General features: G+C 40.1%; 1 protein-coding gene across 1 annotated transcript in view; it reads right to left on the bottom strand.

Annotated features, from left to right (window-relative positions):
- Positions 1–916: 916 nt before the first annotated feature.
- The window catches only part of FIG4 (FIG4 phosphoinositide 5-phosphatase), a 59,435-nt gene continuing 46,205 nt past the window's right edge, over positions 917–14,146 (bottom strand). The window contains 9 exon segments of the mRNA XM_033145386.1: positions 917–1,411; positions 1,413–1,550; positions 2,528–2,611; positions 4,150–4,232; positions 8,624–8,819; positions 10,881–10,964; positions 11,530–11,560; positions 11,563–11,634; positions 11,637–11,678. Coding sequence (XP_033001277.1) covers positions 1,375–1,411; positions 1,413–1,550; positions 2,528–2,611; positions 4,150–4,232; positions 8,624–8,819; positions 10,881–10,964; positions 11,530–11,560; positions 11,563–11,634; positions 11,637–11,678 — 767 coding nt within the window. The 3' untranslated portion in view covers positions 917–1,374.

The raw sequence follows: 14,146 nt of genomic DNA, 5'->3' as shown, positions 1-14,146 counted from the left end.
TGACTCCCCCAACTTTCCTTCTCGAGGGGGCAGTCTAAGTGCCTCTGCATTAAATACTTGGCTCCACAACTCATGTTATCTTCTAGAATTACATTTTAAAGAGAAGCTCATTCTTGTTGCAATGAAGGATCAAGGTAGCAAAAAAAATCTGACAGAAAGAGCATTCTCAGGTGTAAATAGCTGTTTGCAGGAATCAAACTGACTGGACTTTAGAGTGGAAAGTGACTGCTCAATATCAAAACAAGACATCTATAAACAAAGAGACAACACAACTTCAATGTTTATTATGTGCCAAAAAACAGGATACTTATTGGGAATGGGGCGTGAATTTCTCAATAATCAAACAAGGAAGCCATTTTTTCTGAATCCAATAGAAATCCAGTTTTCATATAAATTTACAGAAGCTTATGAGAGCACAATAGTGTTCCAGAATAATAATCCTTCCATATGCCGCTAGGTACATCAGTGCAATGCTCCATGCCTCAAGCCACGGCAAGTTCTCATCTGTATTACCTAATTGCCAAACACATCACTGCTTTATCAAATAAAATTTTAATGACACTCAGCTCTGATCTGGGAAGTTTTAGAAATTACTTTGCAGCACACAATAATGTTTCCAGAGATGCTGCTGGAACCCAGCCAACATCTCAAGAGAGAAGGGTGGAACAAGAGCCAAGTGCCATTTCAATTCCCAGGATGATTACTTAACTTGTTGGCACGTTTTCACTTCCTGCTATTGATAGTAGACAGATATAATACTACCCTCAGATCATGTCCTACAAACATCTTGGATGGATGTGTCTTATATCTTATTTTTCTTTTAGAGTACTCTGACTACAAACACATCCTGTTTGCAGTCACATAATAAATACTGCTTAGACCAGGGGTAGACAACAAGGTGTCTCGTTCAGAACTACAACTCTTGTAATCTCAGACCATTGGCCATTCTGGCTGGAGATGATGGGAGCTGGAGTCCAAAAGTATATTGAGGATACCATGTTGGCTCACCTTGACTTAGACAAAAACAAGGAACTCCATAATTGTGAAAAGCATTCCCAACTGCTCCCTGCTGGCTATATGTATTGTAAGTGCCCATATATATACTTAAGTGCCCAAGGAATTTGACTTAAGCAACACAGATAACTAAAGAGAACATAATTAATCTGAACAGTTCACAAGTCTTATCAATATGCAATCTCTCTTGTTTCTAAAGAGAGGATATTTGTATCTGTTTTCTAACTTAATTACCAACAAAAAAAGAGTCATGATAGGCTATGATCCATCTGATGTACGGTGGAGGGAAGCACGTAATAGAGATATCTACTTTTCCACTCAGTGATTCAGGCTGTCAGAGGACTCAAAAACAGTTGTTCTTCACATGTATCTGTTTCTAATGTATTCTCGATACAGGAGGATCTTCTTTTCCCAATGGCTGCATGATGCCTTTGCCAGCCTGGATGTGAGCATGAAATATCTCAATAGATTTTCTTTCTACTTTAGGAGGCTGGACTTCATAAATGTTGTCTTGGGAGAAAGCAGAGATGTGTGTTCTGTGAAAAGTAAATTAAATAAAACTAGCATTAAACTATAGAGAAACCATAAAAGAGGAGGTTAGGCATTAATTCTGTATACATCAGCATTGTAGGCTCCATGCCATTTACCTTCCTGCCGGAGCGGTACTTATTTATCTACTTGCACTTTGACGTGCTTTTGAACTGCTAGGTGGGCAGGAGCTGGGACCGAACAACGAGAGCTCACCCCGTTGGGGGATTCGAACCGCCAACCTTCTGATCGGCAAGCCCTAGGCTCTGTGGTTTAGACCACAGCGCCACCCGTGTCCCTTTTACACCCTTCTAACCCACCCTCAAAACCCACCTTTTCCATGGCACTTTTAGCCCTAGTTCCCATGCCCTACTGTAACTGAGTCTGTAACTAAGCTCAAATATGAAACCCCCAGCACATGCCTTCCTCTGTTGTTTCCCTTGTACTAACTTTAGATTGTAAGCTCTTTGGGGCAGGGAACTATCCCCTGTATGCTGTAAAGCACCATTCACACTGATGGAACAATATAAGTAAATAACCATAATGTAAGAACTAAAGTGTCTGCAAAGAAGCTTCGATGTACTGCATATGCCAGTGAAGAACTGTAAATTATGGTTATTGTTTTCTCCCCCTAAGCCAGGCATAGGCAAACTCAGCCCTCCAGATGTTTTGGGACTACAACCCCCATCATCCCTAGCTAACAGGACCAGTGGCCAGGGATTATGGGAGTTGTAGTCCCAAAACATCTGGAGGGCCGAGTTTGCCTATGCCTGCATGTCCTGTTTTTCTTACATACCACTTTGATTTTACCACTTGTCTTATATAATGCATATAAAGCAGCAGTCTCTGAAAATACAAAGCCTAACTAAATATACAAACACCACTGTGAACTGTGAGAGTAAGAGAGAGAGAGAGAGAAAGGGGGATTTGGAAAAGGGGCATTGAAAGAGCATAAGCAGAAAAATAAAAGACAACAAGTACTTACAAGTTTATAACCCCATCTAAGTGCTTACAACAAAGAAGTTGGTGACTCTTGTGCTTGTGTTGACTGTGCCCCAATTGAACAAACCTATGAATAGAAGCAGAAAAATCACAATGGAAAAAGAACTTTCTGAAATAAGGAAAATAACATGTCTTTTGCAGCTATATAGGAGTCATACAGTTCGAAGTAAGGGACATCAAGTTCCATAAAGGGCAGCTGGAACATACACCACACTTTTTTCCTGACACTAATATTGTGGGTGAGTAATGCAGTAGCTCTGAACTTTTTTTTTTAATCCACTTTGATCTAGGTACTTTGGAGGCCCTTCAAGGCTTCTTTTCGTTATGAATCTCACTAAAAGCCTAATCAATTTTAGTTATAGTGTGTTATTGAGATGCTCAGTTCAGCTGGCACTTTGCACATGGCCCAGACCTATGTGATTCCTTTAACTTCACTCAGCAGGTGTTTGTGCAGTGAGTGCAAGCATGTAAGTAGCAAACCCTGACATAGACTGGATTTTTTTAAACATACTGCTATTTTAACTGATGTAAGCCATCTTGTATAATACAATGCTTCTTAGATATAGAGAGACTATATTTTTACATAAAAATACAATTGCAGAGTTAGCAAAAGGGCACAAGAGCTGGTAGAGGCACCATTCCCTGCCTTTCCATGGATTATTATACTCCAAAGAAGCCACTGAGGCCTGCACTGTAATAGTAAGATAAGTAAAGACAGAAGATGACCAAAAGTTGGTAGTGGATCCCTGCATCACCCCACAGGCTTTAGTTTCAGTCTAGTCTTGTCCACCCCCCTGCAATGCAGGAATCTTTTGCTGTTCAACAGTGGAACAGTCTCCCTCCTTATTTGGAACTATTTAAGCAGAAGTTGGATGGCCATCTGTCATGTATGCTTTAGCTGAGATTCCTGCATTGCAGGGGGTTGGACTAGATGGCCCTGGGGTCCCTCCCAAGTCTACAATTCTATGATTCTATGTGAGGCTGAACCCATGACCTTGAGATTAAGAGCCTCATGCTCTACCGAGTGTGCTATCCCAGGTTCCCTAGAGCCAGTGTTGGACTGAATCATTGGAAGCTGCTTTATACCAAGTCAGACCATTGGCTTGTGTAGCTCAAAATTGTCTACACTGACTGGCAGGGGTTTCAATCAGGATCACCCACTGTTCTACCTAGAGATACTAGATGCTGAACATGGAATGCAAAGCAGATGCTCTACAACTAAGCTAATAGGGAAGATCTGGGTTCAATTCTCCGTGAAGCTGACCATGGGCTAGTCACAATCTCTCAGCCTAACCTAACTCACAGTATTGTTTGAAGATAAACTTGGGAGCAGAGAGAAATCATGTATGCCACCTGGAGGTAGACCACGATTTTTTAAAATTATGGGGCTGCTGTGCAGCTTGATATATACTATATAGATAACCAATGAGTGCAATCCAGGCAAAAGGTAAGGACCTTTAAAGATCTTTTGGCTTTCAATACATCGTGAACATTCCCAATGAAACAAATGGAATTTAAAATGTGTTTAAAAGCATACGCTTTTACTATTCACTTTTAAAAATTTGTTCCCTGCTAGCATCAGTGAGATAATCAGAAACACATTACCTTGTGTATATGCCGAGATCATCTTCCGAAGGAGATTCTGAGAGGTTAATCCCATATATATCTTTTATAGGCTGTACTACATTCTGCAGCCAAACAAGAGAAATATAGTGAGAATAAATTCAACTGCATTGGTTGATCACATGTTCCAGCATTATAAGAGGGAAAGAAAACCTTCTCTCTGTCCACTTTCACCACACCATGCATCAGTTTTTACATCTCTATCATGTTCCCCTTTACTTGCCTTTTCCCTAAACTAAAAAATCCCCAAATGTTATAATCTTTCCTCTCATTGGAGTTGCCCCTCAGTCATTCTGGTGGCCTTTTTCTGAACCTTTACAGCTTGTGATGCCCAACGCAAGAACTGCATTTTTCACAGCTGCTGCACTCTAGATAGACATTTTCATTCAGCTATCCACCATGATCCCAAGATCTCATTCCATGTCAGTCACGGCCAGTTTAGACCTCATTGGCTTTTATAAAGTTAGAATTCTTTGCCTCCATGTGCATAACTTTACCCTTGATCACATTGAATTGCATTTGCTATTTTAATGCCTAGTCACTCTGTTTGGAGAGATCTTTTTGGAGCTCCCTTTTTGCTCACACTACTAGAACTCAGGTTACCTGAATCTCTAAAGAGTGGTTCTCCATCCTGCAACATTTTGTTTTAGGTCCCACTTGCAAAAATGTGCAATGCAGAAAAAATATTGTGCTATCACACAGAATGGCAGTTGCATGAAAATTTTGAGGACTCTGAACTTAAAATGTGTATAAATATACAGTGGTACCTCGGGTTACATACGCTTCAGGTTACATACGCTTCAGGTTACAGACTCCACTAACCCAGAAATAATGCTTCAAGTTAAGAACTTTGCTTCAGGATAAGAACAGAAATCGTGCTCTGGTGGCACAGCAGCAGCAGGAGGTCCCTTTAGCTAAAGTGGTGCTTCAGGTTAAGAACAGTTTCAGGTTACGAACGGACCTCCAGAACGAATTAAGTACATAACCAGAGGTACCACTGTACTGCATAGTCTGGATTCATGTTAAATTCTTCACGTTCCGTTTGGGAAGCAAAACATTAAATAAAGCCTTCACAATACTATCATCGCCATGTATCTTTAGATGTTTTGGGGGCACATTATACAAAAGCATATTGTCATTTCTTTTCAGGTTCCTGATAATTTATTACACTGCAAAATGAATTGCAGTTTATTAAATTAAGCAAGTATAAATTAACTGCAATGCTACATTAGACTTCAATAGCAGATGTGTCAAAGTTACTTCATACTTTAATTTAACCTTGCCATCCATTTTTTTTCTTTAAATTACGGGAACAATTTTTTGTTATCTCACAGTGCCTCCTTTATTTTCCCGTAAATTCCCTGTGACTCATTCCACCCCCACCCCAGGTTGTTGAATGTGTGAAAGGAGGACAGTGAGCTAGCTAGGTAACTGATCAAGGCAATTCAATGCCATGCTGTCAGAAAACCAGGTGCTTAAGTGGGCCGTCCAGTCATGGTTGGACTCATGTTTCTGAGCTGCCACATCAACATCACAAAGTAAACCTCTCCTGAAAGAGCCTCAAATAAGGTTTGTAGAGGAGCAATGAGGCCTGCTCCCCCTGCCAAGTACATCCCCAAAATGAACACAAGCCATTGGACATTAGTTCTCTGACCTTGTTGCTTAGGCCTCTGTGTCAAAATACCACTTACTGCTTATTAATGTGGTCTAAAACCCCTTTAAATCCATATCAACGAAAAGAAAAGAACTCACCCTAAACTAACCTACAAGGTATAACGCCAAGAAAATTAGCGCCAATATGCCCAGGAACCTCACCAAAAGCTGGACAGGGTGCCCCTCCACAGACACATACTTCCACATGTGTGGGAGTGCCCCAAATCCAATCATTCTGGACAACAACCATACGAGAAATATGTAAAATAACCAAGCAGTGTTAGAAACCACCCAGAATTGGTCTTACTAAACATCTTCCAAGACATAATGCCCACTTACACCACAAAGAACTCATAACCCATCTACTCTCAGTAACCAGAACATCATAACCAGACACTGGAAGACCTGCAGGTAAGCATGGACCAATTGGTACCAATTAGTATGGGAACAGCCCTACTAGAAAAACTACCATAACCTGAAACTGACACATGGACCAAACAGAAGAAGACACCTTCACCCCAGTATAGTTTCCCCTTCATCACACACACAGCCCAACAAGACAATGACAAAAATCTACCAGCATACAAAATCAATATGGCTAACATGATCAAAAACACCCACCCACCCCTCACACAGGAAAGCAAAAGATCACACAGCCAGCCACAAATGAACAATCACACACACCCTACGCCAATCCCGACCTCTCTCACCCACCAAAGAAGCACAAGGGAACAGAGAACCTACACAAACAACGCTGACACCAAACCCTACATATATTAAGTAAAATAGAAACATCATCACCCCACCTCACCCTCCCCATCCACCCACCTCTTTCCCCTCCTCTCCCTAATGTCTCAACAACCAAACTGTTTTGTAAAAATGTTACGTGGGAAAAATCGAGAGCATTGCGCACACCTTTGTAAATCAAGAAAATCCTTAATAAAAATAAAAAAATAGAAATACTGCTTATTATCACAGAACCCATGGTAATGAAGGAAAAGCATACCTGGCAACTGATTGACTTTAGATAATAAGCACCTTCTTACAGGCATACCAAAATACTTGGAAAATAATATCCATAAGTAAGTCATTCTTAGAAAAGTAATAATAGTAATTTTGTTTCACTATCATTAGACCAGTAATTATTAAACTTTATTCAAGGCTATGATGAGCAAAGCCATTTACTTTCATAGACTGCAAGGTTTGATCTCATTAACCAAGTTTACTCTGGAGTCACAAGAGGTTTAGACAAATTTTCACGTGAATAGAAGAGCAAGGGGGTTCTCCTGCCCCCTTCCTCCTATCACATTCCCACCATTACAGCCCATGTCTTTTCTTGAGGGTTCCCTGACCTTCAGGAAAGTTTTTTTAGGGTGATACATCAGAGAAGAAAACAGAATGGAAAGCCTATTGTGCAAGCAGCATTTTGCTCTTGGCAAGTCTTTAAAACCCACTCAACACACCGAACTTATTCTCAGTAAATGTGCGTAGGACTGTAGCATTAGGTCAAATTGAGATTCAACAAATTAAATTCAATCAGATTTTCTTGCACTAAATCTCCAAATGGAGTATAATGTTCCATTCAGTGGGTTAGGAAGAATTCAGACTGTTAAATTCCTCTACTATGATTACCTATTGAACCCAAAATGGCTTGGGTCCTGAAGGATTGCTTCTTCCCATTCATCCTGCCCATACCCTGAAATGGCCTTGGGTGACCACAAAAAGCCTTCTGGCATCTTGGCTCTTGGCATTATCCACATAACCATCCAATAAATAAAACTATTTTTCATTATTTCATTTATATGACAAATTTGAAGGGAGACTTGGGAGGCCACAAAAAACTGTTTAGAGGGTTGTTTATGCCCCATAGGTTGTGGCTTAGCCACCTCCACTGTAAAGGATTCTGCGGGACAGTTCTAATCATGCTTAGCTCACAATATGAGAGAGTGAAACCCAGCATCATGAGCAGGATTACAAGATAAAGTGCTGTGACCTGCTTGGGGAAACAACTGGTTGGGCCAGCCTAGACCTTCCAATTCATGAAGATGCTCCAAACTACAGTAAATTTATCTAAAAACAAGAAAATTAAATTCATGCAATGATCATGCAGGAAAACTGGCTGGAGCCATGGGCTTCCCCACAAATGTCACAGCAGAGCAAGTGGCATCATCATCTGCGTTCTTCCTATCAGTTGCATGCTGTGTTCATTCCCTTGTGCAATATTTAAAATCCAGATTCTGCTGCTATAGAATTGCAAATCTGTTTTGTGTTATGTTTTTACAGATCTTCATTAACATCCCCAGATACTGAAGTATTATAATGGTACTGAAGTCTGCACAGGAGTGTCATCTGGCAAGATTAGTGTTTGTATTTGAAAGAGCTCTATTAAGCCATATTTCTGTATTAAGCCAATCCTCTATTAACACATTTGTCACTCCTAGCTGAATTACATAGTTTAATTTAAACAACTAATACAAATCAACACTATAACTCAGCTTTAAAACTATAATTACCTTGCTCCCTTAAAAAAAGTTAAAGAGAGAAGTTTTAAATTGCTTTAAGAACTACATCTGCCTCCAAGCTTCCACATATTTGTTTTACTGGTATTTTTTTTTAAGTGTCTTCTTTTAAAAAGTAATAGTACCATCTCTTACTGCTGAGTGAGGAAAGCCCCTAACATGTAGAGAGAGATGTTCATTTTAGTAAGCCTTAAACACAAATCAACACACAACACTGGAACAAATATGCTGTAAAGAAAGAGATGTGCTGATAGTGTCCCTTTGCGGTTAGCACACTTCCTTACTTCTGTTGTTTTGGCATTATCTCCCGTATCTGTCATTTTCACTGGTGTTGAACGCTGAGATGCAGCCCCCTCATCTTCTTTATCAGTTCCAGAATCATCCTCAGAACTGCTAGACACAGCCTCCTCACTGGGGGTGGTGGGAGCACTAGCAGCCGTTTTGCGCTGAAGCACCGTTTCTTCTCTATTGCTCTTGTTCCTAAACAAAATTGGAATTTATTACACATAATGATATCTCAAGAAAGAGGCAGTTCAATTTTCACCATTCCCTTCAAGAGACAGAAGTGAAAGGACTAGGAGAGAGAAAGCCTCTTCTTTTCTCATGTATGGTTTCTTAAGAGATTGGGAATAGGATGCAAGATCAAGTGTTCTCCTCCCTTCAGCAAATTCTGCCCTCCCATCCTTAGCCACAGTTAAGCATTATGAGTGCAAATGTTGCAAATGTTGGTGTCATCACTGACCTAACAGAAAACAATATATCCGGTCTTAGTTAAGGCCATTAGAATAAATTTTAAAAAGAGAGGAGGGGGTCTGAAGGGAAGGGGGTGACCTTTCAAACATGCACCCCTGCAGCCCACCCTTGTCATAAGCACAGATAAAGTACGGTATTTAAGTCATGGATTTCAATGGATCTAACTCTGAGTATGACTAACACTAGATATCATCCACTGTTCAACTATAACCACAGTTTATTCTGTTCCCGAATGCTTGGGTCTTCCTGTCATTTTGACTAGGACACTGACTACCCATCTTAAACTAAGGTGCAAAAACATTAGAATATAAGCACCTATATTAAAACAGCTTTAATGTTCTCCCTAACTTTTAGGGAGAACTCTGCAAGCAAACCCAGTAAGAAGGTGGCTTTCAAAAAGCTTTGCTAGGAGCACTGAGTCATTTTAATACCTGTAGTCCAGTCATAGAAAACTATAAATTGCCAAATAGTGAAGTAGCTTAATGTCTCCAAACCAGGTTCAGAACATTTTGACACTTTCAGTTTTTGAAAATATGGATCAAAAGCAACAATTTGGAGTCTTTGAGCTATTTCAAGAAAAAGAATGTGAGTGATCTATTATATTGTTCAGGTACAAATGTTCACTTTAGGATTCCCAGCACCGATAGCCTTATTGATCTCTTGCATACATTAAGTATTTCCTTCTTAGAAATAAAGGCTTTGTGTTCTGAGAAAATGGGTTTTTACAGCCTGATGAGAAGAATGAAGAATAAAAATCTACACTCAATGCTCTTTTTTTTTAATGAAGTGGTTAAAAAGTCAAAGAGAACAGAGCAGAAGAACCAAAGACCTCAGTATCCAGTCAGAAGAACAAGCTGTCCTATAGGTTGAAGCATGCAAATAGTCAGATACAAAGGGAAATTATTTCATAAATCAATACAAGTGCAAAGATGTCTCAGCATAGCATTAAAATCTGTGACTTGAGCTGCACTGGTAACATGAAACTTCAAATACACTACTGCTATAACTGCTGTTCTTGCAGAAATAGTTCACACTGGCAGCTTCTGCTTCTTTATCTGTGGAAAACAGCTGTGGCATATGAAGATGTCCTCCTAGCTATGTCAGGGCTGCTGCTCGTTCAGACTAAGATAAGGCAGGTGGCAGTGAGAGTGGGGGAAGCACCAAGTTGGAGGTGGCACTGGACACAGGTGCATATGCCTCTGTGTCCACTGATGCCAACTCTCTTGCCCTCACCACTGCCTAGCCCCAGCTTGATCCTAGCCCTGACGAGTGGCACTGCCACTGTGGCCAGCAAGGCGAGCAGTAGCGATGCCTTACTGGTGGAAATTGACCTTTAGGTCCATTTGTAGGCAATAAACCACTCCCTAGAATCTAACTAAATTACATCAAAACTTTAATTAAAATTAAGAGCAAATTAAAATTACTAAGGAAACAAGGGTATTGGAACTGCCTTTTCTTGGCAGTCAGAGAAACGGAGGAGAGTGGAGAGCAGCAACTCATTGCAATTTACCTTTTGTACAGTGAAAACCTCAGCTGTTTGTAGATAATGCCAACTACATGTAAATAAGGCAAACGAGATTTGGGGGTCTTTCCTCCCTCACTCCAAACCATGCTTTGTAAACTAATATAGTGTCTATAAATTATACACACGCAAAAAACATTTACTGGTTTGACTCAAGAAGGTTAAACTACGGAATCATCATTGTATTAAGCCCCATATTAGTTAGTATTAGGTACTAAATAAGTAAATAAATACATTTCTGCATTACTTTTTTATTTCCTTCTTACCCCAAAACGGATTTTCCAGTTTCATCAGGTTTACGTACAGTAAATGGGCTGGGATCAATGCCAACATTCTTGGGCATAAAATCTCTGAAGGGTATAAAGAATAAAGAATCAAATATAACAGTTAACAGAGCAATCCAAACCTTAGGTAGGCAGGGGGGGGCATGACAGAATGGTCTACTTCTGCAGCCCTGTTGCTAATACTGCAATGGGGCGGGAGCGGGGAGGCAAAAACTTGCTTCATGCTTTACCAGCCAGGTAGTGATTAGGCCAGAAGCCATAAATTGATAGCTGTGGGATTGCTCAGCCCCTTCTCTGGAAAACCTCATTTCAGGGAAGTCTGCCAGTAGTACTTCTGCCTGCCCACACTTTCAGCAGGCAGAACTAGGTCGACACCAGCAGTGACACTAGTAATTTTATACATTTTTAAACTGGTGCTCCTCTGTCTAAGGCAGATACACATACCAAAAGCTTCAAATCACATCTTTATTGAGGATTCATCCATCATATGAGAGATACAATTCTTCTGTATTGAATGCCATTTTAAGGCTATGTAAGGGAAAGTTTTTCTAAAAGATTCAATTCAGTTTCATTTGTAAAATGGAAAGGCTGAATCAAAATTCTATTATCTTGAAAAAAAAAACATACATACCGGATTGAATTTGTCATTGCCAAGCAAAAATGTCATCAAAACTGCTGAGTTCATACGGTCGAAAAAATTCATTATGAATGTCAATCTCTTCATCATAGTTATGAATTTCTTCACTATTAGCTTCCTTCTGTTTTCAGCAACAGACATTGCTAAAAAAGAAACACAAATAAAGTGAATCTCTTAAATATCATCTATTGCTAAAGGGACTCTTTCCCCCTGCAGTCCTCAGAACATCCTCCCTGACCCTCTGGAGCAGCGTTTTTCAAGATGAGTCGGGGACAGCAAGAGGTGTCAGGGAAAATCATCTTCTCCCCCATTTCTCTAGTGGAGTGTACTATGGGCAGAATGCCACCCATGTATAGTTTGAATACAACCCAGTGTATTAAAACTTTGTTGTGTTGTTTAGTCGTGGCCGACACTTCGTGACCCCATGGACCAGAGCAGGCCAGGCACTCCTGTCTTCTACTCCCTCCCGCAGTTTGGTCAAACTCTAGTTTGTAGCTTCAAGAACACTGTCCAACCATCTCGTCCTCTGTCGTCCCCTTCTCCTTGTGCCCTCCATCTTTCCCAGCATCAGGGTCTTTTCCAGGGAGTCTTCTCTTCTCATGAGGTGGCCTAAGTACTGGAGCCTAAGCTTCAGGATCTGTCCTTCCAGTGAGCACTCGGGGCTGATTTCCTTCAGAATGGATAGGTTTCATCTTCTTGCAGTCCATGGGACTCTCAAGAGTCTCCTCCAGCACCATAATTCAAAAGCATCAATTCTTCGGCGATCAGCTTTCTTTATGGTCCAGCTCTCACTTCCATACATCACTACTGGGAAAACCATAGCTTTAACTATACAGACCTTTGTCGGCAAGGTGATGTCTCTGCTTTTTAAGATGCTGTCTAGGTTGTCATGCTTTTCTCCAAAGAAGCAGGTCTGTATAGTTAAAGCTATGGTATTAAAAACTACTAATTTCCTATAGAAAATGGCCATGTTGTAGTGAATACCTCATGTGTGTTTACAGCAGATCTCTTGATCCTAAGTTAACAGGTACATTATTTCACTTTTCTATTTTTATCTAGTAATTGTGTCCAATTAATGTTACTCTTATGTAAGCAAATTGTGTCATTTTAAACATAAAGGAAAAACACATTTTATTGGTATGTATAAATGACCTTCATCATAAGGCATTGGCAAGCTTCCAGGACACCTGGAGTCACCAGAAAGTGTAGCTTTAAGTATGGAACAAAAACAATAGTTTAGTTTTAAAAATCCAGTGAATTATATCCACAAAAGATCTCCCATTCTATCAAATGCTGCAACCCTTTCTCCTGATACAGGGAACAACCTCGTATAACACCGCATCGTGCCTCTTCTTTCTCCTATAAAATCCTTCTCAAAGTGCATTGCCCATGCAGTATTTAGTAAACCTCTCGTCCCTGTGCTTTGCTATAAAGATAAGCATGATTAAACTGAAAGAAGCATGCTCTTCCCGATTACAGCCTGCTTACACTTGCTGTTTTGCTTTGTTAAATTTTAGACTGTCAGCCTTCCATAAAATGATGTAGCTAGATTACACATTGATGGAGCAAAAGGAACAACAGGAGCATCCGTACTAGATCAAAACAAACAGTCTATCTAGTTCTGGATCCTGCTTCCCACAGAGGCCAACAACGTCTGTGGGAAGTCCACAAAAGGACACGAGGGCAATAGCTGTGGCCCCAAGCATTCATGCATGTGCTCTGCTACCCCAAGAAAATACATAGCCAGCAGCCATTAATTGACTTACCCTCCATTAATGTGTCTAATCCAGCTGTATCTGGAGTAGACAGTTACCACAGCTTTAACAGCATGCTGTGTGAGATGTATTTCATTTTGCCAGTTTTATGATATCCTTTTGGAACTGGGGCAACCAGAATTGTGCACAGTACTCCTAGTGCAGTTGCAAATACCAGCAGTTTTGATCCCTTCCTAATGATTCACCAACACTGAATTCTCCTTTTTCACAGCTGTCAACATATACTAGGGAGCATTTAATCAAGCTCTTCACTCTGATGCCCAATATCTCGTTCCCTAGTTAGGTAACATTAACTCAGATCCCCTCTCTGCATATCTGTAAGAGGTAGGATTTTTTGCCCCAATATGTATCATATTATACTTTACAGTAAACTGATCTGCTATTTTATTGTACCTTCACCAAGTTTGCTTTGGAGATATTGCAATCCCTTTTACCCACCATGAATATTAGTGCTCTCAGCAAACTTGACTACTTGCTACTGACCATTACTCCAAATAATTTATGAATATGGGGACTGCCCACTTTTTACATCCCTAAAATATAATAATTGTCTGGGTCTAATGCGATTTAATTATAATTAACTATATCATAAAAATCAAACTTATAATATGTTATGTTAGAAATTATTATGAATTGCCCAATTTAAACATTTCCAACCACTATCTCTTCTTAAGACATAGAACACAGAATTAAGGGTATTGATACCCATGTATGTTTGGGTGTTCTTTCTGCTATAACAGCAATGAAATGCTAGTCACACACAAGTGAATATGGATTGTGGTCCATGTGTATTGCTCTACACATAACGAAATTGCCTTCAACATCTTGCTGTTTGT

Source organism: Lacerta agilis, chromosome 3 (assembly GCF_009819535.1).
Source record: "Lacerta agilis isolate rLacAgi1 chromosome 3, rLacAgi1.pri, whole genome shotgun sequence".
Classification (NCBI taxonomy): domain Eukaryota; kingdom Metazoa; phylum Chordata; class Lepidosauria; order Squamata; family Lacertidae; genus Lacerta; species Lacerta agilis.
The sequence above is the reverse complement of the archived record's forward strand: the minus strand, read 5'-3'. Positions and strand labels throughout refer to the sequence as shown.